We start from the raw sequence: 26,374 nt of genomic DNA, 5'->3' as shown, positions 1-26,374 counted from the left end.
AAAATCCATTTTCATCTCGGCAAACTTATTTAATTTCTTATCTGAAAGCATGAGATATATGCATATATATATATATATATATATATATATATATATATATATATATATATATATATATATATATATATATATATTTTTTTTTTAATGATATTAAGTGATATTTACCTGATGCATTGCAAATATGATCAGGATCATATCTGTCAAGAAAGCCAAACGGCCCATAATCAATAGTAAGACCAATAATGCTCATGTTATCAGTATTCAGAACCCTAAAGAAAAATATAACATACAAACATTTAGAGATTTATCTACTTTTCAAATATTTTAGATTCAGGACATGATACATGTCATGAACAAATATTCGATAAAACAGGAAACTGTTGAAATTTTTCCTCTCCATTTGCATATCTGGTATGCCATAGGTTACAAACAGTACTCTTTGTTTACATATACAGTCATACCCCGAAGTTATGCGGTAGGTGGGACCAACAAAAATTGCGCAAGTCGAATTTGCGTAACTCGGGGTATAATTTTGCATGTAATTTATATATACAAACATACAAAATATTAGTTAATTGGGACCGAAGGTTTACAAAAACACCTATTTTTTTAAGAAATATAATAATAATTGTAGTTTTTTGTACATAAAAAAAAGAAAGTTATTTCGATGTTGATAGTTTCATAAAATTTAATAGATTCGTCTGACAGCATAATGTCTTTTTCTTGTCATGCAAAATTTCTTCATAGCAAACTAATGATTTTTTTTATTCCTTTCCTTGTGGCTACAATTCGTTCCTCTTAGAATCTATGCCCTCCAAAATCTATAAACCTTTCTTTTATTATTGTTCTTATTGTGGATTCCTGTAGATTGAACTTCTTTGCTAGCTCACAAATTTAATTTATCCAAGTGTGAGCAAACAAAGTTTGCGCCTGAAAGTATCTTCAGTACTGGGGTAAGGTGGTACAACACCGGGCAACTCGATGCAAAGGTGGGGCAAGCTAACATCACTCCTATCTCAGTATCTCCCATAATGCAAAACACATCTCCTTGCGGATATGTATAATGTTATGCATTAAGGGAAGGCCCAAGTGGAGATATGAGGCAGAAGCATTGGCAAGGTCATCACTACCTATAGGAGTTGCCAAACGGTGTGCCACCTTTTTATTAAATTACTCTGGATTTAGAGAAAGATGTTGAAAGTTTATTTTTCACTTGGTTAGACTATAATAAATTTAGTTTAACCCTTTATCCAAGTATGAGCAAACAAAGTTTGCACCTGAAAGTATCTTCAGGACTTGGGGTAAGGTGGTAACAACACTGGACAACTCGTTGCAAAGGTGGAGCAAGAAAACAGCACTCCTATCGCAGTATCTCCCATAATACAAAACACATCTCCTTGCAGATATGTATAATGTTATGCATTAAGGGAAGGGCCACTACCCAGACTAGTTTCGACCTTTATTGAGGTCTCTTCAGTGGGAGCCAGGCCCAAGTGGAGATACAAGGCAGAAGCATTAGCAAGGTCATCTCTACCTATAGGAGTTGCCAAACGGTGTGCCACCTTTTTATTAAATCACTCTGGATTTAGAGAAAGACATTGAAAGTTTATTTTTCACTTGGTTAGACTATAATAAATTTAGTAAATAGGTAGAGATGACCTTGCTAATGCTTCTGCCTCGTATCTCCACTTGGGCCTGGCTCACACTGAAGAGACCTCAATAAAGGTCGAAACTATTCTGGGTAGTGGCCCTTCCCTTAATGCATAACATTATACATATCTGCAAGGAGATGTGTTTTGCATTATGGGAGATACTGAGATAGGAGTGATGTTAGCTTGCTCCACCTTTGCAACGAGTTGCCGGTGTTGTACCATCTTACCCCAGTCCTAAAGATACTTTCAGGCGCAAACTTTGTTTGCTCACACTTGGATAAAGGATTAAACTAAATTTATTATAGTCTAACCAAGTGAAAAATAAACTTTCACAAATTTTCATTCCACCTTCAAAATCCTTAATAATATTTAGTTTTGTTTCCAAAGTCAATGTTTTTCTTTTATTGCTAGCTGTAGAAGAATCGGACCTGCTTCTTTTGGATGACATTATTATTTTTTATGTCATAAAATTTTTACGAAGAACATAACATTAAATAATCGCAAGGTTTGTAGACTACAAAAATCGTGTATGAATGGAGACTGTGCGAAACACGTTAGTGCTTGTGCACAGCATGTGCAACACTGGCGAATGCAGCCGGCGCCAGAAAGATATGACTAGTGGTGAGGCATGAAGCGGGACGGGAATACGTAAAAATATAAGAAACCGTGTAACTCTGGATTCGCGTAAGCTGGGGTATGACTGTATATAATTGCTCAAGTGTAAGTAAACAATTCTTTATTTTAGTGCAAAATGAAGTAAGAAATGGACATTAATAATTATAGTTTAAAGTAAATAATTTCTCAAACATCACATAAATATCTTTACTCTCTAACCTAGATTATTAATTTTGAAAATGTTTTAAACACAGAAAGAAATAAGTTAATGGATGGCAGATGTGCCGACACTTCCTTAAGATTCAGGGAAACTTGGAAATTATAGTTTTTTTTTTTATAAGAAAAAATAAAGAGCAGCAGGCTTTAATTGTAAAAATTTTTTATATTTATGTTTACCTTAAAAACTGAAAGTGAAAAAATATACTGATGACAAGAAATTCAAAAGTTTATAATAACCAGCAGTAAAATAATGTTATAAAAATAACATGCTCAAGTATTTTTCTAATTTTCTCCCATGGAGACAAAAAAATTTAGTTCATACATCGACTTTGGGATATTTATTCTTTAGTTTTTCAGGAATTAAATGTAAGACTATATTTTTTTTACTCTATATATTCATTTGCTCCATCAACTTTTGCAAATCTTCCTCTTTTTCAGCAATCAAAATAGCATCAATGGCATAATGATTATTTACATTTCTTTCTCCTATTTTTATTACCTCTTTCTTCCATAGTTTCAAAAATTTCTTTACCTAACACACTGTTGCATTTGGAGAGTTTCTAACAGTTCACTTGATTTTTATGTTTGATATTCTTTATCTATATATTATGAAATCAAAATTGTAATCCTAATATCATTCCCAACTATTCTTTTCTTTAATTTTTATTTTGATTTAATATTTTAATTTATATTAATTTTTTATGGTGAACACTATCAAATGCTTTATTATAATCTAGAAAACAAAGATAAACATCTCTTTGCATTCCCAAGTTTCTTTCTATACCATTCTGATAGTAAAGATACCCACTCTTGGAAATTTCCTATCCAAACGACTATCTGTCTAAATTTAATTTCTTATTTTCTTATCTGAAAGCATGAGGTATATGCATATATATATATATATATATATTTTTTAATGATATTAGGTGATATTTATAAATAAATTTCCTTCCATTTTTTATTGTTCATAAATCCCACACTGAGCATCTTTTATTTCATTTGCTATTTTTGATTTTATTCTTTCCAATATAACTGAAGACATTACTGCAAGAAGGAGGCAGTTCCAATAAGCCAGTGCAGCATTATAATAATTATAGCACTTACACCTACAACTCTGCAACTAATATAAATGACTTCTTGTAAATATTTCATTGTAATTTTCATAAAACTGTTTTGTTTGATATTCTCTGATATATTCCAATGTAGTAAAAAATAGTTTTATAATAATGTTTTGCTACTTATTTTATTATTTACCTCAAATATAAATATTTGCTAATCTTTATATTAGCAAAATAGCAACCATTCCAAAAATATCTTACACCCCCCAAGTTGGTTAGGGCTTGCATTCAGAAATAGGTTAACAGAGAATTTGTACTTTGCAATGAAGGGGGATGTGAGTCTGCAAAATTTAGGGTAGCCAGTGGTGTATCACAAGACTCATCATTGGTCCATTCGATTTGTCAAGTATTTAACAGGAGACATACAGCTATTTGCTGATGATGCAAAGATAGACAGGGTAATCAGGCATGAGGATGATATGCAATGCTTGCAGAATGATTTAGACCCGATTATAAAAATGGTAGTTAGTTCAATGTTAGTGTAGTCATATACTTTGGTGTGATTAGATATCTAATGCCATGTTATATAGGTGGGATTATGCTAGAAGAAACTGATCACACTAGGAATCTTGGAGTTTTAGAAGACAGGAAGTTGAAGTTCAAGGGCCATATAGCAAAGATTGGAAATACAACTCAGAGGATAATTGCAATGCTGAAATGAATCTTGACGTGTAAAGATAAGGAAGTCTTGCCTTTTTACAATGCCTTGATGAGACCTCTCTTGGTCTACTGTACACAGGTCTGGTCTCAGTGGTGATTCTAATACAGTGGAGAGAGAGAGAGAGAGCAAAGGAGTGTGTTAAAAATGATATCATTATTATGATATCATAAGTGTTACTGATTATAAAGACAGATTGAGAATTTGTAGACTGCAGATACTAACAAACAGGAGAAAAAGGGGTGATATGACTGAGACTTAAAAACTTCTGAAAGGGTTATACAGAATATCAATAGATGGAATTTTTCATTTTATGGAGGGTGGAGAAAAGGATGAAAGGGCATCCTTGGAAGTTGAGAATAAATGCCATCAAGATAGCTATAGAGAAAGAGTAGTTTGTGATTGGAATGGATTACCATTGGATGAATTCAAGAACAAGTATGACAGCTGGTGTGGATAATAATATGTGGCCTCCTTGAGTTCCTGACTACATGGCGGTCTCTCTTAATAATAATAACAGTAATAATAAATTAATTTCAAAAGGTTGATAAAACTGGAGCTGCTCCCTTCTTGCTGCAAAGTCTTCAATTCATAATAGTAATTTTATTACTTGGCTCGTTAGGCCTGTAATCTTTACACTAAAATGCCGCAACCTTTATGGGATGTTTATGAAGAATTTCTGAGTTCATCAAGAACATATCCACTTTCATATATAATGGTTAAATATTTTCCTTAGCATTCATATTCCATTTTCTGCTAGGGGTTTTAGCATTTCTGTATGTATGCGAAAGTATGCCAGTTAGCATATACTTTTAAGAAAGACAGCAGATGATCAGAAAATTTCCAGTTTAAAAAAAAAAACGAATAAATAAAATAAAAAATAAACTAATATAAGATAATAATCAGGAATTTACAGAAGATTGACACAATAATGTTTCCCATAAAGGGGATAACCAAAGGCCATCAAATCTGTTTAAATTCAGGAGATGTAGAAAGGTCTCATAGCTCTTTTTGCACAAAGAATCTATTTTTATGTAAAAGCTTAGTTTTTCTTCCAAAGAACCCTATCTTTAGTCAAGAAGGCATGTTCAGATAGGATGTCCAGAGCTAGACTGCTCTGGTTCATGATACTGGATGTAGAATTTAAGTTCCTCACAATGGGAGGTGGCATATGTACACTAGACTGGGGGAAAAAAAATAAATAATCATCCAAACACATGAAAGCAAGCATATCTAATCTATTCCTAAAAAAGGAGAAATATAAATCTGCCATCCATCTACTGACCAATTACTAACACCACATACCTCTCCAAAATAATGGAGAAAGTTATAACACTCAATTTCTCCACTACTCAGAGGCTCACCAGTTCATCATTGACCACCAGTATGGATTCTGCTTCTGCCAATCTACATCTATGGTTGATGTAGCCTATATCTACTACTGAACATGAAAAAGTTTAGAGAAACATATGCTGTTGCTCTAGATAACTCCAGGTGTTTTAACTGTTTGGCATTGAGACCTGCTGAGGAAACGTCCTTCCTCTGGTCAACCTACTTCCTTCTTTTCGGCATTTTAGTTCCAGACAGTCCTGGGGTCTGCTGCTTGGACAATTTTCTTCCACTTGTTTCTATCTTGGGCATTCCTCTTTTCCACTCCAACTTCTTTCATAACCCTTTTGATGTTTTCCCACTATATTTTCCTTGGTCTTCCTTTTCTTCTCTTACTCTTCACTTCCATTGATGTGACTCTCTAAACTGGGAGGTCTACTGGTCTTCTCCATACATAGCTGGCCCACCTCAATCCATTTCCTCCCACTTTGTCGCTAATTTTTCTAACATCCATCTCCTTCCTTATATCTTCATTCCTCCTGTTCCTCCTATGCTAAGCCTGGTCTAATGGCTAATTTATATATACGTGTTTTTACTTTATTTGGTGCATTTTTGTCACATATCACCCCTGACATCTCCTTCCATTTAGTCCAACCTACCATAATTCTTTCTCTGACTGCTAAGTTTCATGTGCCTTCTCTCTTTATGGTTGATCCCAGGTACCTAAAATGGTCAACTTCTTTCAAGATACCACCTTCCGTATCCTTTATACTGATTTCTTCATGTCCTTGTCTCTCACTAACCATTACTTCAGTTTTCTTAGTATTTATCTTTAGACCTGAATCCTCCAAAGTATTCTGCCATTCTATATAACTCTTTTGGGCCTCTTCTACAGTTTCACCTGTGATAGCCAAGTCATCTGCAAATAATATATTCCATGGTGTATTTTTGGCTACTCCTTTACTGAGTGCATCTAAAATAATCACAAACAGAAAGAGGTTCAGTGCTGACCCTTGATGTAAGCCCACTTTGATGTTGAAAAATTCTGTTGTTCCAATGCTTGTTTTTACTGCTGCCTCAGTTTTTTCATACATTGTTTTTATAATCCTTACTAATTTTTCTGTTACTCCTTCCTTCCTGCTGAGGAAACAGCCTTCCTCTGGTCAATTTGCCACCCTTTGTGTAATTGGATAGCTAGCTCTCTCTCTCTCTCACTGGTTGTTCCCTATGAGTAATACTGGACGGCACCCTCTCTTCAAGCTTTGCTACCACAGGAGTGCCTCAGGATAATGATCCATTTTATCAGCTACTCCCTTTCTGCTATACCTAAATGACTGACTCAAAATCACCACCAATCTTACCCACAGTTTTGCTGACCATAGTACACTCTGTTCGTCCTACTCTTTTGACAAACTAGTTCTCAAACATCCCAAGCATCAATATCATCTACAACTAATGCCTTAAACACTGTTCTCCATACCATCCTTAATGGAGCAAGGACAATCTGGTCTCCTTCAATGTTATCAAAATATAGTCTTGCCTTTTCTCTCACAAAAGGGATCTCAGCTCATTTATATTTACCCTCAGTAATACCCAAATCACTGGACAGAATGAGATCCAAAAAAAAAAAAAAAAAAAAAAAAAAATAATAATAAATAAATAAAAAAACCAGGCATTTTTTTTTGCTCAACCACAAATCCCAAATTCATCCAACCTTAGAATATTGTTTATACATTTAGGGAAGTACATATAAAACCTCCCTAAAAATTCTTGATGCTATCTAGAGGAGAGAAATTCAGTTCATAGATGAACCTTCCCCTCACACTCACTTCAACCTCTATTTCACAGATGTACTGTTGCAGCTATATCTCTCTTTTAGTTCCCACTGACGAGACCTCGGTAAAGGTTGAAACTTGTCTGGGTAGTGGCCCTTCCCTTAATGCATAGCATTATACATGTCCGCAAGGAGATGTGCTTTGCATTATGGGAGATACCGAGACAAGGAGTGGTGAGAGCTTGGTCCACCTTTGCTACAAGTTGCCTCAGTCCTGAAGATACTTCAGGCGCAAACTTTGTTTGCATACACTTGAATAAAGGATTAAACTAAATTTATTATACTCTCTTTTAGTACTTTCATGGTTATTGCTCCAGTGAACTGGCAAGCATCATTCCTCTACTTTCTGATGAACCTGATAAAGCAAGAGCAGCAGCTATCCAACATCTGTTTTCAATACAAAGGCAAACACAAACCTGCTTCTCTTCTTCTTCATTCACACTAACTACCTGTTCTCTGGAACAGCCTTCCTGATAATGTGTTTCTCGACAACTACAACCTCTAGCTCTTCAAGAAAAATATCAATAGATTTCTTCTTTTTTCAATCATTATCTACATCTCTTCCACCCCCCACCCCATTTACCAACGATGTACCACATAGATTCTTGTACCTCTTGTGTGTGATTTGAAAAAAAAATCATGCTACTGAGATGAAGACAAAAACGAATGAGGGGGTTCTGCTAAATAATAACTATAGGATGTTATATACTGGCAACAGTGATCAGGGAAACAGATCACTGATGTGTTTCCCTGAAACAGTAGCTATAGCATTAGAGTAGCTATAGCATTCAACACTAAACATAAACTTTGCAAATGATACACAATTTCAAGATGGGAAATTGGACAATGCAACTCATGCTTATGCTCCACAGAAGATTCTACCAAGGAAGATGAGGACTTTTATTAAGAAAGAAAGAAGGCAGCTAATATATAAGGATAAAAGAAATGCTTTGTCAGATACGTTTGGGAAAATTTGGAGAAAAGTGCAGAGCTGATTTAGAATAGTAAGTATCCACTGGATATGTTCAGGACATGGACTATTCATTACTCTAGCTTTCAATATAAAGAAGTGAACAAATTTACACAGAGAGAAGAAGACGCAAGAAATAAGACTTACTGACTTTCGTTTCTAGTGAAATAGGAAATTTCTTCTTTTTTACTGCCTTGTTTGTTATTGGTGACAGTGATATTCAACACTGATTCAAGAGTACACACTGGATATGAAAAAGGAAATTTATCATATAATAATATACTATATATTATATAACAAACTTCTCATAAATTAATATTATATAATAAACTTCTCAATTTATTATAATTACCTGCTTCATAGTTCCAAAGATATGTCCCTACTTAGTCAAAGCTCTTGCATACAACTTCTCCCAAATCAAAACTGCATGATCACTCTCTGGCCAAATGGAGGCTTAACAGTCATCTCATTTAAAAACACATTTTCAGACACTGTTACTAGATACAATGTTTTTATAGTGCATATCTCTTCCACCATGAGCTACCTAAGGCAGTTATCCCTTAGTAATTCCATAAATTCTCTTTCAATTGCTTGCATTCATTCTTTTTCCTCCGGTCTTATATCCCCTTAGATGAAATCATCCATGATGATAGTCCTCCCTTTATTCATAACATTCATCTCTCATTGCAGTCTTCTTAAGATGATGCTGGTCTATAGTAGGTAGTACCCAACTGTGTAGTTAGTACTGTTGATCTCATACCAAACAGCCTCACACTCATTGTCTGTATTACTCATACCACCACCAAAGATTACTATGGTTAAATTTAACTCACTTGTTTACAATCACTGGCAATATACACCTGCATTTCCTACCTTGTCTGTTCTCCTAGAATATAATGAATTCATTCCTTTCTGTAGTATAGTGATACCCTCTTCTGTCAGCCAGACCTCAATAATACAATAATTGTTTGTCCCACAACTAGCCAAAGCATATGAAATTAAATGAAGATTTTAAGAAGTGGCATGTGCCATCCATGGCACTAGACTGCTCAAAGAAAGAGCATCATAAGTTCTATTCTAGTTACTGACTAGAAGACCTTTTACTAAACCTTTTTTCCGACCAGCTCCCAAGTTAGTCAATCTCTGGCACAGGCAACCGGGTTTTTTCTCCTGGAAACTCAGGTTTTTCATCCTGTAAACTCACGAAAGTCAACTGTAGAAACCACACTATTTTCAGGCAGTAAACAGGATTACCCCCCCCCCCCTCCCAACTGGCCATGGTGTCTATAGACGTCCAGCTAAATCTGGATATGATTCTGTAACACCCATTTAATAACATGGATAGGAAGTGCAATTTGGTCTCACTATTTCATTCACCTTGCTGGTAGGGAGGTTAAGAACCACGAGATAGCAGCATTTCTCAGCTGCCAATCTTCACCAGATGGTACATATAATTAGGGATAGTCTTGGGCCAGCTATCTGTGATAGGCTACCAGTGGAGACTGAACTGTCCTCTCAGTCTCCAAAAGTTAGATAGGGTTAAAACAGCCTGGCCTATAACCAATACAGGAATAAAATACATTAGAAGATTTTATAAAAGATAAGTGGGATAATACTTCATCTTAGAACATAACTATATGAACAATCAAAAATAACATTTTACTTTGATAACATTTAATAAACAGTCATTTAATTTTATCAGGAACGCTTATGGGGAAAATAAATAAATAAATGAGGGAAGAAAAGCATTGCTCTTATTCCTTAAATAATAAATAAATATTAAAATAACTTTTGTTAGATATTAACGAAAGTTATTTTGTTAATATTGGGGTTGTACAAAAAGCAAATTTTCAACTTTTTTTGGAAGTCTACCTTTTGGTTTCTTCAAAAATATATCCTTCTGAAAAAACTTTTTGCTGTGTACAGTTAAGCTCAATGAACTATTTTTTCCATTATAAAGAAATAAACAGATACCTACTTTCACATGGGCTGCAAGAGGAAGGAAGTGGATATGCTGGTGGCTGATGGTGAAAAAAATTTATGTTCCTATCACATCCTCCTTTTTTTCTGCCTATCAAACTAGACTTAGAAGTCCAAAGACCTTCAAATCTTTCCTCTTAAGAAGCATTAGGACTGCCACAATCTCTCTGATCTTCACATCCCCAATGGAATCCAGGTGACCAGATTTATTGGAAGAAAGTTATAACATTATCATAATCATGTGGTACTGTCATAGTATCATATACATCCCTTGAGGGTATATAAGATTTTCTAGTCACTTAAAAACTAATTATTGTTTTAATATAACTTACCCATGGCAAAACCCTACACACTGCCACTCAGCAACAAGCCTGGCAGTACGTAAAATTAATTCCTTATAAAATGCTGCATATTTTTCTTCTGCATTATTAACATATGCACAATGAATCTAAATTAATAAAAATTAAAAACCAATAAATTTTCTTTTGGTTACAAGGTGTTTTTGTTAGAAATATAATAGAAGTTTACTAATTTTCTTGATTTTAAATCTTTTGAAATAAATAAGATCCTAAGGATAAAATTACATAGTGAATAAAGTTTAAAACTTCTCATCTGAAAATGAAATCATATGAAGTTTCATTAAAACTGAGGTTTTCCTTCAGTAGGCATACTCACAACAAATGACTAGGGATATCTTATTAAGAAAATAAAAACAAGATAAGAGGGGAATCACTTATTGGCCACACAAATACACAATGATAAAGTTTAAAACTCTTTAAAACATGAAATGAAATCGTGTGATGGTTTTATTAAAATGACAATTTCTTAAATCACACAGTGCGGGGTTATTTTACTGAGAAAATAAAGATGAAATAAGAGGAGGGACAATGCATAAAAAAAATCAAAAACTTCATTTTAGATCATGATAACGAAATCATAAGATGATTTCATTAAAAGTAAGGACTCTCCAAGTGTATGCTTATAACAAACTGCAGAGATATCATAGTGAGAAAAGAAATAAGGTAAGACAAAAGTAATTAAGTGTTAGAAGTAGATAACAGAAAGAAACCTACATATCCTCATAGAGAATGAAGAGAACTAACAGGGCTTCTGGCTCATTGTTCAATTCCCACTTATCATGGTGTAGTCCATTATTAGGTATCCATCTGAACAGTGAATGAACATGGGTGGGCTAGCAGATTGGAAGTTAGTCAATTAAACCAAATCCTGTGCTGCTTCAAGTCACACACAAATATGATATTACAACATGACTAAATGTTACGCTGTAGAGTGTTGCCAGGATAAACAAGGCTCCTACTTTTTTTCAGGGAACCTTTGATGGACAGCAAAACATGAGCTAGTGGAATATCCTCAAAATTATGGAACAGAATATAAGCACTGCCCACATGAGAAAAATCAATGGAAAGGAGTTGAAGTTATATGCACTGAATAAACTATATGCAGTTTAAGCCAATATTGTATGCAACAGAAACACAACTGAAAGTGAGGAATGGATGCCAGCGTCAGAAGTTTTGAGTATTACTTGGATGTTATGTGGATGTCTCTTCTGAGTTACCTTATTAGTTTAAGCCAATATTATATACAACTGAAAGTGAGGAATGGATGCCAGTCAGAAGTTCCGAGTTATCTTGTTATGCGATTCACACCTGTGAAAGTTTATAAAAGTATAGTACATTAGTGAGTTGAATTTTTTTTTTAATTATATTTTTACATAATGTGGAAACCCTGCTCTAGAGAACAAATATGGAATTTTTAAAAATAATTTCAGTTCTCCAATATGCATGGTGGTAATCTTATGCCAGGCAATGAAATTCATATCATGCCTAAAGACAATCACAAATATGTCTACAGCAGGATTCGAAACCACCATGAGCATAGATGTATAAAAGTTAAGGGAATATAAAACATTTCAAACTTGTTTGAATACCAGATCTTTGTTTTACTAATCATGTAATTAGTGACTTCTTGTTAGTGGTATTGGACTTTCATCCACCAAAACCAGAAAGGTTGTATTCATTACAGTCATAATTAGAGGTTTCAGTATCTTTCCACCATTCTAGCTATCACTTGTACCTTAATTGCTTGCCATCTTGTTTCTTGAGTACTGACATTGCATGTTTTTCAGGTTGTAAGCAACTCTTACAGGAACAGGTCTTTTGCTCCTGTGGCAGGGTTGATAGTCTCTTATGAAGCTATGGCCTTAAGAGAGAAGACAGGAAAGATGAAGTGAGTGGTCTGTCCTGAAGGAGATGGGGGGGGGGGTAGATCATATAAGATTTTCCTATTTAATTTTACTTTTAAGGGACTCTCTCCAGTTTTGGGGGACAGTTTCCCAAAAGTGGATTCTGGCAACTCAATGGACTAGACAGTTTTGTCTTTTTTAATTTGTTTGGTGTTTTCCCTTACTGTTAAATGTTTTTGCCTATGTTATATAATTTTATTTTAAGTTATTTTAATTTATTTTTATATTTTTAGTTTTTATTTTGATTTTTTATTAATTTTTTTATTTATTTAATTATTTAATAATTATTTAATCATTAATTTTGGTATAGGATAATGATAACTAGCTTTTCTTCTCTGCATCCAGAGAGTTGCTCAGAAGTTGGTTATTTGGGAATTTTGAATAATTATTTCCATTCCCATACCTCTGCATTAACATTGGTTATTAGGTGTGTCAGAGGCTTGGGGAAAACACTTCTCTGAAAGTGATAGAGATATTGGTGTGCTTGTTAGCCTGGTTAACATATGTTCTGGTGGCATTATTTAAGAGTATAGTACCATAGGCTTTAAGTAAATAATGAACCTAAGAGGTTGATTAAACCTGAGCATGGGGACCAGGCTAACATAAAGATATGTTTAGGATTAAATTATAATCAATTGTAAAAGGGAGAATTTTTGGGGATAACAAAAAATAAAATAAAATAATAATAATAATAGTAAAAAAATAAAATAAATAGAAATAAGTAAAAGAGGGTTGTTGTGGCCATTTTGTTTACTTTTCTTGGAATTGATCATGGGAGTTTCAGAATGATGCTGCCTTCAGATAGGTAGCATAATGCAGGTGGGGAACTCCATCTTTTCCTGAAAAGATTTGGTCCCAGTTCTGCTAACTGTAGTCTCGGGTAGTTTTTGATTGATGCTCTTGAACTTCTTTTAATATCCTCTATTGTTTTCTTTTGTTTTTGAAATGTTACAATATTCCTAATTTTCCAAATGTGATATTTAATTTCAATTAGTAGGTACAGTAGTTGATTTTTCAAGCTTCCTTTCCCTGGTAGGTCTTGCAGGTATAGTGCTTGTTCCTTCCTGAGTGTGGGGATGTTGAAGGTGCTGCTAACATTAGCCCATATTTGTGTTGCCACTGCTTACATTAGCCCATATTTGTGTTGCCATTGCACCCTACAAGAAACCCAAGAACACCTGTAATATGAATGTTTGCACATTCATAGAACAGGTGTTCTTGGGTTTTTTGTAGGGTGCAAAAAGCACAATTTGCACTTTGAAGTATTCTCCATTTCAGGAGTTTTGCGTTTACTGGTAAGATGTTGTGTAACATCCTCCAGTTAAAATTGTGTCTGGATGGGTAGGTGTACTTGAAGTAACAGTGTTTCCATTTTTCCTTTTCTTGGGGGAGTGTGTCTGTTGGAATGTTACTAATTGCCTGTAATATGTTGTCTTTTTTTAGTTCTTGAAGGTGCTGTTTGTTCTTCTTTGTGGTGATGATTCTTGCTTGTCTAGATATGGTTCTGTAGTATTCTGATGAAATTTTTGCCTTTTCACCACTGTGGGTTTGGCCTGTGAACATTTTGTACTTTACTCCTAGCCAGTACTGGCACATTTCATGGGAAGGGTGTGGAGTTTGCATAATCCTAATTACCTGCATAATTTTCTCTACTGAAAGCATGTCTTTTATTCATGGGATGTTCAGACCCCCTTGTTCCTCTTCTTTGGGCCAATTTGTCTTTACTGACCTTTGCCTTTTTATTGTTCCAGAAAAAGCTGTAGATAATGTCTTCCAGTCTTTTAGTTTGTAGTTTGCTGAGTGGAAATGGAGTTGTGTAGTATTTTATCAAGGGGATCATTAACTGTTTCATGATTTGTGCTTTTCCAGTGGCAGTTAGGAGTACAGATCGCCAGGTTTCTTTTATACAGATGATTTTCTTAATTATTTCTTCTTTGTTTTCAAGTTGGCCAAGGTGGTTGAAAGGAATTCCTAGTATGGTGATTGGTGCTGGACGTTGTGTTGCACCAGCTCCTAATACTTTTATTTTTGTTTTTGATTTGTTAATCTGAGATCCTGTTATTCTGTTGTCTGGAAGAGAGTTTTAAGGGTGTTGTTTTAAGGGTGATGATGCAAGTGACATCTTCAGCATGTAAAACACTTTATTACATTTTATTTCAGGCTTCTTTGTTGGTGTTATAAATCCTCTAATTTCTGAGTTCTGTCTGATCATTTTTGCAAGCAACTCAATTTGTGTTACATATTAAGCTGGTGAAACAGGGCAGCCTTGCCTTACACCTTGCATTATGTTGATGTCTTCAGAGAGGTTACCGTTGATGCATATTTTGCTAATTATGTTCTTGTATAGACAGTTTATCATACGTAGGAAGTGTGGGCCATAGTTATGTGCTGTTAGGGTTGCTGTTAAGAGTTCATGGTTAACTCTGTCAAAAGCTTTGCTTTGGTCAAGGGAAACCAATGTTGCATTTATTTTTTTTTCTTGGGTGTACTGGATGATATCTCTGATTAAACTAGTTGTCTGGAAGGTGTGTCTGCCTGGTATAGCACAGGTTTGATTTGTGTGTATTATTGTTTTTAGTGTTGGGCTCAGTCTGTTGGTTATTATTTTGGCTAATATTTTGTAGTCAGTGTTCAGCAAGGTGATAGGCCTCCAATTGCTGACCTCCAATATGTCTGTCTTAGGCTTTGGGATTAGGGTTATAATTTCTAGTTTCTGTGAAGGTGCTAATTCACCATCTTTGATGAGTGTGTTGTAGACTTGTGTCAGGATGGGAGCTAGATTGTTTTTAAATGTTTTGTAAAAGGTGCTCCCAAGTCCATCTGAGCCTGGTGATTTATTTACTTTCAGTGTGGAGATTGCCTGCTTTACTTCTATTTCTGTAATTTCTCTTTCCAAGTCCTCTCTGTCTTCTTGTGGTATCTTAGGTAGGTTACTGATTATTTCCTCCCATTCCTTCTTGTTTGATTGTTTTGTGGCATGTAGTTCTCTGTAGTAAGTTGTGAAGATTTTACTTATTTCTATAGAATCTGTAACTGTTAAGCCTAGGTGCTGTATTTCCTCTATTGCCTGTTCCTGTCATTGTTTTTTAATTTGGTTGTAGAAAGGCTTGGTGAATTTTATCTCTGCTGTTATGCTGGTCAACCTGCTTTTTAACTTAGGGTGTTTAGTTGTGTTTCTTTGATTCTTTCTATTTCTGATTCATACTTTTTGGTCAGGTCCTTCATTCTGGGCATGTTGTGGTTGTTTGAGCCGGCTTTTAGTATATTGATTTTCTTGTAGAGTGTGGAAGTCATTATTATTGTACGACATTTTCCCTTTAGGTTTTCCCACACTTCCATTAGTGATCTTTGAGTTCTGCTTTGTTCTGTTTTTCCTGTTTCCCAGTTTGCAGTTACAGTCTCTTCCAGTGTTGCTAGTAGATCTGGCTCTTTCATTAGAAATGGGTTCATGCGCCAGAATCCAGGCCCATGATTTGGTGGTTTGTAATTTATGTTGATGATTACCATCATGTGGTCTGATAGATTTTTACTATTATTTACTGAGACTGTATCTGTTGAGTCTAGGAGGTGATGTAGATTTTTATTGAGGTAAAGCCTGTCTATTCTTGTGGATACTCTTCCATTGGTCCAAGTGGGTGGGGGATGGGTTGTATTCAGGATTTTGTGCGATTCTTCCAGGCTGTATTTCACACATAGTGTTTAAGTCGGTGCTGCCTTGTATTCCTCTATGGGTGTTGTCTCCTATTTTATCCGATTCATCTGTTAAGCAGTTGAAGTCACCTCCAAATATGTGCTCATGGGGCCTTTCCATGTAAGTGTCAAGGTTCTTAAAGAAAAGTAATCTTTGGTGTCCATCGTTGGGTGCATATATATTTGTGAAGTTTACTCTTTGGTTTCCCAGTTTGGTTATTACAGATATTATTCTTCCTTCTTGGTCTCGTGTGCTGGAGATGGTTTTTCCTGGAAAGTTTGCTGCCAGGATTATGGCTGTTCCCCTGGCAATATTGCTTCCTCCACTCCAGTACACTGTGATGTTGTGTATTTTCTCCATTTTCTTGATTTCTGTGAGTTTGGTGATATGGGTTTCCTGAAGGAAAAGCACATGGATACCTTTTATTTTCATTTGGTTGATTATTTCGCCTTGTTTTTGTGGAGTTATGCAGCCCCTTGTGTTTAGGGTGCCTATTCTGAGAAGTGTTCTAACCATTGTTGAGTTTTAGGTTTTTTTTTTTTTTTCCCCCTATTTTGATCTGGTTCCTTTTCCTTTCACATTCCTGCTATTTTCTTTGGTCTTTTCATTGACGGTAGTGGAGTTGCTGTGACATACTGTTTCAAAAGGCATATCTAGAATGTCAATTTCTGCTATATTTTCCCTGTTTGTTGGGTAGTTTTTTTGCCTGTGATCTTTTGTTTCTGAAAAGGTTTCTGTTGTACTATTAGTTTTAGTGTCATCCTTGGTTTCTTGGTTTGAAGGTTGCTCAACATTCTGTGTCTTTGTATGGTGAACCGGGGTTGCTTTTGGGTTTGGGCATGCCTCTGTTCTGCTTTTAGTTGTATTATTTTGTTTTGAGGCTTCTCTTGATCGAACTAATCTGTACCTTGGGAGTAGTTGATGAGTTGGACTGTGGGGTAGGCAGTGATTGCAGGGAATATAAAACATTTAGGGCCAAAACTAAGTGCCTTCCTGGTTGGATAGCAATTTAATCACCTTGTCAACCAGAATGGCACTCAGTATTGACCCTTAATGTTTTATACATCAACCACACACACACACGCGCGCGCGCGCGCGCGAGAGGTCTCAAGAACTATAACAAAAGCGTGCCATGAGTCCATAAATGATTACAAGAGTTGTATTCATTAGGAAAACAGTATAGGAAAGATTTCCAAAGGATAGTTGTAAAAAGAATGAAGGAAGAAGATGAGATATTGGTTCAGTTGAGGTTGGAGATGAATTACTTTTTTATATACATATATCTGATCCACACATGAAATGCCACAAGATCTACAGCACATTAGTGCTGTGTGTCTGTCTGCATTTTGCTTGAACAGCTTGGGGTTGTAATCTTTGGGAAAGGTAAAGTGGGGGAGACCTCTAAAGGACAGAAATAGATGGGATGAAGGAGGCAGTGAAGTTGGTTCGGTAAGTTTAAAGATGGCCTGTAAAAAGGTGCTTGTTAGCAGTGGTTCTTGTTTAATGATTTTGGAGGAGAGTAGGAATAATAGTGTCCAATTCTGCAGCGAGCACTGTCCATGAAATTACCTGTAGAAGAGGCACAAGGCAGAAACCAAATGCCTGTGAGAAAGGAATTGAAGTGGATATGTCAGAGAAGGATCATTAATCAGCTGGAGTACCCTCTTCAGGATAGAATCAAGCAATCTTAGAGAGGATTTTGTGAAATGTCCCAAATATGGGAGCAATATTCCATAACTGGGCAGATTTGGATTTTGTATAAAGTTAATAGCTCTGAAGTAGTGTCTTGTGCACCAAGTTTTTTGGCAGCTGCAGAATCTATAGTTTAAATGTGGTTGTGCCAGGAAAGATTGGAGGTGCAGGTCAGTCCAAGTGGAGAAATCTGATCACTTTTGGATATCTCAGTATTACTGAAAAGGGGAGGGATGCAAGCTCTTTCTTGTGAGAAATCAGACAGGACTGAGTTTTGGTGGCATTGAAGTTGAGAACACTGTCCTTGCCCCACTGAGAAATAGCTAGGAGATCCGAATTCACGTTACTAGTAATGGTAGGCCTTGAGGATTCCAATACCTGAGCACAAGGCCTGCCAAATGAAAATGAGGAATGGAACGTACTGTCATCTGCAAAGCTATGGATAGGATTGGAAATCTGAGAGAGCAGGTCATTTATATACAAGAGGAAGAGAGAGGGTGAAAGAATAAAGCCCTGGGGTACTCCTGCATTTGTGGGAAAAATCTGAGGAGAGTAAACTGTCCTCCATGATATGTAGTGAATGACCAGTGAGAAAGTTGACAATCAGTTGCAGAGTGAGGAAGACAGATCATACAATGGCATTTTAAGTAGATCCCTTGTGCCAAACCCAAACAAATGCCTTTGAAATGTTGAGGGCAACCAAGTGAGTTTCTCCAAATTTCTCCATGGCCTGAGTCCAGACATGGGTGCTGAAAACAAGAAGATCAGCAGTAGATTGTGAGTGGCAGATTCCATACTGCTGGTCACTGATTAATTGGTACAACTCTAGGTGGTTCAAGAGTTGGTTGTTGATGACCTTTTCCATAATTTTAGAGAGAGAGAGAGAGAACAGAAGTGGGAGCAACTGGACGATATTTCATTGATTGACTTTTATCACCTTTCTTTGGGATGGGCTGGATGTGGACCTACTTCCATGTTGTAGGGTAGATGCAAGTTGAATAGGATAGATTGAAGAGGCAATACAGGATAGCTGTTAGTTTTAGGGTGCAATTTTTTAACATAATAGGTGGGATGCTATCATGACTAGATGCCTTGTGTTCAGGTTATTGAGGATTCTTAGGATTTCTTTTTGTAAGACGACCATGGGCAACATTAAGGGAGCTGTTCTTGGTAGAGTGGAAGGAACTTTGCTCAGGTCATCAATGTAGGATTTGGAAGAGAAGAGTGAAAGACAAGGCCAGTAAGTTGGCCCTGTCTTTAGGTGAGGTAATTACAGTACCATCTGGATGTGAGAGTGATGGAAACCTGGGCAGGCAGAAGTTGTGCCCAATAGCCTTGGCAAGGGACCAGATGGAGCAACTGCCATTTAGGCAGGAGGTGAGTTTGCAGCATTTACCCTTTCAAAGTCTGACTTGAACTTGATGATTCTTTTTCAGCCATTTGTGGTAAGCAGAGGTTTTTTCTTTTACAGCATTGGCACATTTTTTTTTTGAGAACCAAGGCTTGGATGGTGGCTGAGAATTTGAAGTGGAATAGGAGATGAAAACTTCATTCCTGTGAGGATGATTTCTGTTATTCAGTCTAAGCAGGTGTTTGGATCAGAAGCAGTAGTCAGACCATTGGAAGGAGAAACAGAAGTCACGGAGGTCCTCCCACTTGGAGTCCTTGTGGTGCCAAAGGACTGAACTGGTGGGTGAAGGTTGTTCTGTGGCAAAAGGGACTTGCATGAGGTTGTGGTTCGAGTTACCAAGAGAAGAACCAACAACCACAGTATACCTGGTAGGGAGGCTTGTTAGGAAGAGGTCAAGTACGTTGGCAAATTGGAGGGGATGTCAGGTATTCTGGTAGGAAAATTGATATGAGATAGATCAATGCTGATAGCAAACATCTCGGCATCCCAGCCTGTTTGGTCAGTGAAACTAGAGAAGGGGGAGCCAATGTGAGTTATGGACATTGAAGTTCCCAAGAAGGATGATCTCACTATTGGAGTATTTTGACTGCAAAAAGTCAAGCTTTAGAGAGAGACAGTTGAACTTCGTTTCTTAGAACTATAAACTGCACCATTCCTTCTGCACAATCTTCTCATTGACTCATGGCCCTTCTCATTTCTGTCCAGCATAGTCTTTACTTTCTCACTCTTCATTTTTTCCCAGGTGCAAAGATCAAGAATGTTAGTGAGGCTGTGTACAGAAGAGATAAGTAAAAGAGTTGATTGTTTTGGCAGACACATATGATTTTAAAGTTAAGAAATGTGCAATGACAGAGGATATGAAAGAACTGTTGAAAGAAGCAAAAATGAAGAGTGAGAAAGCAAAGACTATGCTGGACAGAAATGAGAAGGGCCATGAGTCAACGAGAAGATTGTGCAGAAGGAATGGTGCAGTTTATAGTTGTAAGAAATGAAGTTGATAGACAAAAGGCATAACTGATTGACTGCATTTGAATTGTTTCAGAATAAGATGTTTGGAGAATGTGTTATTCAGTGAGAAGTTGGAAGCATAAACTCAGGAAAACTAGGTCCACTTAGAACAAATGTGAGTGAGAGTGTGTGTGTGGAAACGATTATGCAATGTAAAATGAAGTTTCACAAGTGTTTCAAATCTGAATTGGTTAGTAATGACATTATGTAAATGTAACTGTGTATCCAAGAGGATGCAGAAATGCATGCACATGAATGAAGTATTGGAAATAAAGGAAAGCAGATTTTTGGCATTGGCCAGCAGAACTTGGCCAAGCGTTATAGATATCAGTGAGCCCTGATTGAGAGACTAGGATATAGTTACAAGGATAGAATGTAAAGGGTAATGTATATTCGGGGAGGACATAAAGGAATATGACAGGAGGTGGGGTATTGTTGATGACGGATAATAAATGTCAACAAACAAAAGTAAAAGTTTAGAAGAATGTTATATCTGGGGGAGATGGCTCATTTGAGGTTATGTGGTGTGAGATAGTTGCAGGGTCAGCAGAACTTGGCCAAGCGTTATAGATATCAGTGAGCCCTGATTGAGAGACTAGGATATAGTTACAAGGATAGAATGTAAAGGGTAATGTATATTCGGGGAGGACATAAAGGAATATGACAGGGGGTGGGGTATTGTTGATGATGGATAATAAATGTCAACAAACAAAAGTAAAAGTTTAGAAGAATGTTATATCTGGGGGAGATGGCTCATTTGAGGTTATGTGGTGTGAGATAGTTGCAGGGTCGTCACCAGATTAGATTGCGCCCTGAGGCAAACAATTAAATATCGCCCCTGATGGATTATAAGACAAAAATATAAGAAAATATCTAATTGCTACTTTTTTTTAATTAAAAAGACAAACATTAATGCAAAACAATTACATTATAATATTAATTAATGTTTGCTCTTCGAGGATACCTCACGATAAAACTATAAAGACTGTCTATGTTGTTCATAGTCTTTTAACCCTCAATGTTTAGTGTTTTTTCTTTTATAATGTCACCTGAAGAAGGCTGTTACAGGCTGAAACTAGTAGTGTGTTTATATTAAAACCTTTTTAATTAAATCTCGGTTCTAGTCATTCAATTTTTTTCATAAAACTATGTGTATATATATATATATATATTATATATATATGATAAAATTTTGAGGAATATTTTTCTCTTGTATTATTTTTGAGAGAATTTTTACTTCTTCAAATAAATCTAATCCATCTACATCAGATATTTTGCCACTGCTCAAAGCAATTTCCAAGTCTAAAGTATCAAGATGTTGCTTCATAACTTCATCTAACAACGTGAAAAGTTCTACAATTTTTAGAAAATTTCCGTTGTTAGGAGTATAAATTGTAGAGGACGATCCTTGAAGCGCAAGATTTTGTGCTGCTATGCAATGGATTATTGTTAATAATCGTATCAAAACTGCTTTCCAGCGTTGTTTCATTGTCAAAAATTCTTTGTTGGTCTGCATCAATTGTTTCAAATTTAACCAGACTGTCAATTCCTTCCACTCAGAAAACAACGAATATGGGATTATGAAGTTTCATGCATTTGAAGTTTTCTGTCGATATTTTTCCAATAATCGAAACCACTTTTCGACGTAAGGCAGTTTTGCTCTGATGAAATAGGATTAAAAATTTTGCAGCAGAAACAATAAACAGCATCATTTCCCCTGGAATATAGAAGCCATGAACGTTTAACATTTTCACAATTTTTAAGCATTCATCGATATTAATTTTTTGAAAATTTTCTGCCTTGATCATTCAAAGGATATTTATTTAATTTTACTTGAATAGGACCTTTTTTTTATAAGTTCAATTCTAGTTTTGTCATCAAATTTCTCTGGCCAGTAGTATGGATCAGTTTCAATAAAATAATCTTGAGTTTTAATTGGCTCATCTGTTCATAATTTCTTTTTGTCGCTATCATCGTTAACCTCATCATTTTTGGAATCACCACATATGGTTGTTACATCAGTATCAGTGGTTGATGTGGGGGAATCGTTGGCATTTGTGGATGTAGAAGCTGCTCCAACGGCTGGTGCTGAAATTTTAATAACTTTTAGTGTTGGCTTTGCTGAAAACTCGTTCTCTTTGGTGTCACTGTGAAATTCCAAATCTTCTTATATCACTTGTGCTTTCTTTACTTGCTCTTCCTTTTCTCTTTTACTTTTTCAAATTACTCATCTAAATGACAATAAATTTCGTATTGATAAGTTATTCTTTTTTTTTCTATTAATTATTAATTTTGAGTTAAGTAATTTATTATTTTTAAGAGTTTTAAAACAATGAAATCTTATATTAAAAAAATCAATTTAAAACAGTTGTCTTCAACGGATTTTTACTATAAATAATTCATACAATAATTTGAAACTTTGATAATTAAAGGTAAACTATAATTGTGGAGGGCAATGTAAGACATCAAGTATGCTGCCCAACGAGCATTTTGGCATTTTAGCAAAATGCGCCTCTGATCAATATGTTTATAATTCATAAACTACTAATCTTTAAAATTTTGTCTATCAAAAATCCAAAAATAAGTACACAATTAAAATCAAAGTCAAAAATTGTCCAAAGTAACTTAAACACAGAATACACAATACATTCAATATGTTTCACATTCAAAATTGAAATGACGCTGAAAAAAATTTAAGAAGTGCATATCACGCTGTTTTGTCTATCCAAATTCGAAGCGGAATTTAAGAAAACGAACAGTGTAATATGCACCTATGTTTCAGACTAAATATTTGAATAAACCAGTGTTTCTCAAATTTCAGATATCCATGTACCCGTTCTTAAATTTTCATTATTACCAAGTACATTATCAAAATAATAATAATAATAATAATAATAATAATAATAAATAAATAAATAAAATTATTTCATTGTAAGTGTCTGCTTTATTTGAATTTAGATGTACATTTAAACAAAAAAATGATTTATTTTTAATAGAACAAAATTTATAAAGATACTATGCATTTTCACTTAATATAAATAATTTATCATCAATGAGAGGAGTGAAACTGCTTATTTCTATATGCTATATTGCTCTCTTTTGTGTGTTTTATAAATCCAGTCTTTAACCGATGATCCATACTTTAGAATTTGAAAGCTAAAAAAAAATTACTGTATTTACTCGATTTTAACTCGCATTTTTCCCCAAAATTTCAGCAAAAAAAAAATCATGGTGCATGATATATGCGAGGATTTTCGGAAACTAAAGTTTACAGAAAAAAACTGAAAATGGGTATGACTTACCAAGAAGCTCCTATTCATCATCACTTCTTCTGGCCTTGAGAGCATTTCCTTGTGTGCAATGTCAAAGTTATCTACCCAAATAGCGTCATCTTCTTTCCCATTATGTCAAGTAAAAATTATCAGTAATTTACAAGACTAGAGATACGTAATGAACAGTCCTTCACAAATGACTAATGAGAAGTGAAAGCTGTGCACAATGATAGGCCAGTAGAGAAAGAGCAGCTATGAAGAAGTGCATATGATTGGTGTGGTATTAACAAAAGATCGAAAATTGTCTGCTTGCTCAAAAGAGCAAGCAGACAATTGAGTTGAAATGCTAATTCTCTTCAACTGATTTCCATATTATCTGAAATACAATCACTATATATTTCTTAATTTTAACACATTCGTGACGGAGTGGTGTAAAGCAAACTCATATGTTGCCAGTGCGTCTACACAGCAGTTTCTGTGGGAGGGGGGGGGGATGCGATTCATTAGTTAGTGCCATTTTTATCTCAGTTGTCTCTAATTGCACTATTTGTTGAGAAATATATTACACAGTCTGCAAATGTCTGTGAACCTTATTCAGTGACATGATAAAACTAATTGTTTTTCCTGTTTCTGCAGTATAGGTGCTGTTGTGGAGGGTGTATTGTTTACTGCAGGGAGTGAGTTATTGCCCCAAGGCAAACATCGGGGCAATAGTAATTCACAATTTGAGTAGGAGAATTCATGCATAATATGATTTTATATATATATAGACTATAAAAGACTATATCATACGATGAATTTATGAAATTCATCGTATGATACTTTATGGGTTGTTTCCTTAAGTATCTAATAAGTGGTCTATGCTACACCCTGTCGATGGTACTGGATAGTTGCCAACAGGACAAAATATATTTCTGGTCACTGCTACAGACCAGGAGGTCCACAGGAATATGTGAATGCCATGCATTGACAGATTAGCACAATGAGTACAGGCTGAGCAATTATAATGGTGACATAGACTGGAGGGAGGAAAGGGGCATGGCAAGATGGAAATGAAATTTATTCAGTTGCTAAGAGATAATTACCTGAAACAGCAAGCCATGGATTTGAGAGTGCTGGATCTTGTATTAGCATCAGAAGATTTATCCATAACTAAGATACACACATGCTCTGCTCCATTCAGTTAAAGTGACCATGTAGTCTTGTTCTGTATCTGTGACACAGCATGCCCATTTCACTTGGGTGTGCTGTTGTGTGGGTTATGCAACCTGTGCTACAAAATTCACATCAATTTCACTGTATAATTGCATTTTTTTTTTTTTTTTTTTTTTTTATCGAGGTATGAAAGTTTTAAGAGTGCATAGCACATTGGCACTCATCTTAATTGGTCCAATGCAGATAATTGTAGGATAACTTGTATTTATGTATCATCATCAACCATTATCGATCCACTGCTGGATGAAGGCCTTTTCAAGATTACTCCAACACTCCCTGTCCATGACTCTCCTGCAAATCTGATGATATTATTAATCCACCGTGATTTAGGTCGGCGTTGTGGTCGTTTTTCCTCTCGTGGAATCCAGTCCAGTACTTCTTTTGTCCATCGCTGATCTTGTTTTCGGGCAATATGCCCAGCCTATTGCCACTTCAAATGTTTCACTCTTCCTATGATGTCAGAGAATTTGGTTTGATTTCTTATCCATTAATTCCATTTGTGATCCAATCTTGTGATACTAAGCATACTTCTTTCCATACTAAATTGTGTTGTTCTTAATTTTTGAATTTCCTTTGCATTCAGTGTCCATGTTTCACAGCCATATGTCAGTATAGGAAGAATACACTGATTAAAAACCTTTCTCTTCAGGCATAATGGTAGTTGGCTTTTGAATATTGAATGTAATTTTCCAAATGCTTTCCACCCAGGCATCGCACGCCTTTTAATTTCATCCATGATATTTTGTTCCACCGATATCTGCTGTCCTAAGTATATGTAATGATCTATTTGTTTAATTTCCTCATTACTGATTTTTATTATTTCTGGTTGGACATAGCTATTGAACATAACTTGGGTCTTCTTTAGGTTTATCTTAAGGCCTGCTGTTCTGCTAGCAATTTGGAGCTCATGGATACAAGTCCGTAATTCATGTGCAGTTGAAGTAAAGATAACTATGTCATCTGCAAAGCGTAAATGACTTAAATATCTTCCATTTATCTTCAGAACTTTCCTTTCCCAATCAAGAAGTTTGAATATTTCTTCTAGGCATGCTGTGAATAATTTTGGAGATATTGTGTCACCCTGTCTTATACCTTTCTGTATTCCCACAGTAGAGATGTTTCCATTGAAATGAATTGCTGCTGTAGTATACTGATTTGATGGTTCTGATGTAGGGCTCCTCCACTTGTTGGTTTTGTAATGCTTTAAGTATTGCACAAATTTTAAGTGAATCAAAGGCTTTCTCATAGTCAATAAAACCAAGACATAGTGGTAATTGATATTCATTACACCGTTCAATAATCTGCTGTACAGCTTGAATATGGTCCATTGTACTAAAGCCCCTTCGAAAGCCTGCCTGTTCTTTTGGTTGTGCTAGGTCCAGAGTCGCACAAAGTTTATTAGCTAAGACTTTTGTAAACACTTTGTAGACCACTGATAGTAGACTGA

General features: G+C 35.5%; 1 protein-coding gene across 2 annotated transcripts in view; it reads right to left on the bottom strand.

Annotated features, from left to right (window-relative positions):
* LOC150104335 (protein adenylyltransferase SelO, mitochondrial-like) overlaps positions 1–26,374 on the bottom strand; it is a 205,194-nt gene that overhangs the window by 104,905 nt on the left and 73,915 nt on the right. For both annotated transcript variants that reach the window (XM_090396300.1, XM_090396299.1), the window contains exons 5-6: positions 10,708–10,823; positions 166–269 (exon numbers count right to left, since the gene is read on the bottom strand). In XM_090396300.1, the coding sequence (XP_090252426.1) occupies positions 166–269; positions 10,708–10,823 (220 nt within the window). The remainder of the gene's footprint in view (positions 1–165; positions 270–10,707; positions 10,824–26,374) is intronic.

Source organism: Typopeltis vanoorti, chromosome 8 (assembly GCF_054136105.1).
Source record: "Typopeltis vanoorti isolate ZY-2024b chromosome 8, IOZ_Tvanoo_1.0, whole genome shotgun sequence".
NCBI lineage: Eukaryota > Metazoa > Arthropoda > Arachnida > Uropygi > Thelyphonidae > Typopeltis > Typopeltis vanoorti.
This window is presented reverse-complemented; position numbering and strand designations above follow the sequence as displayed.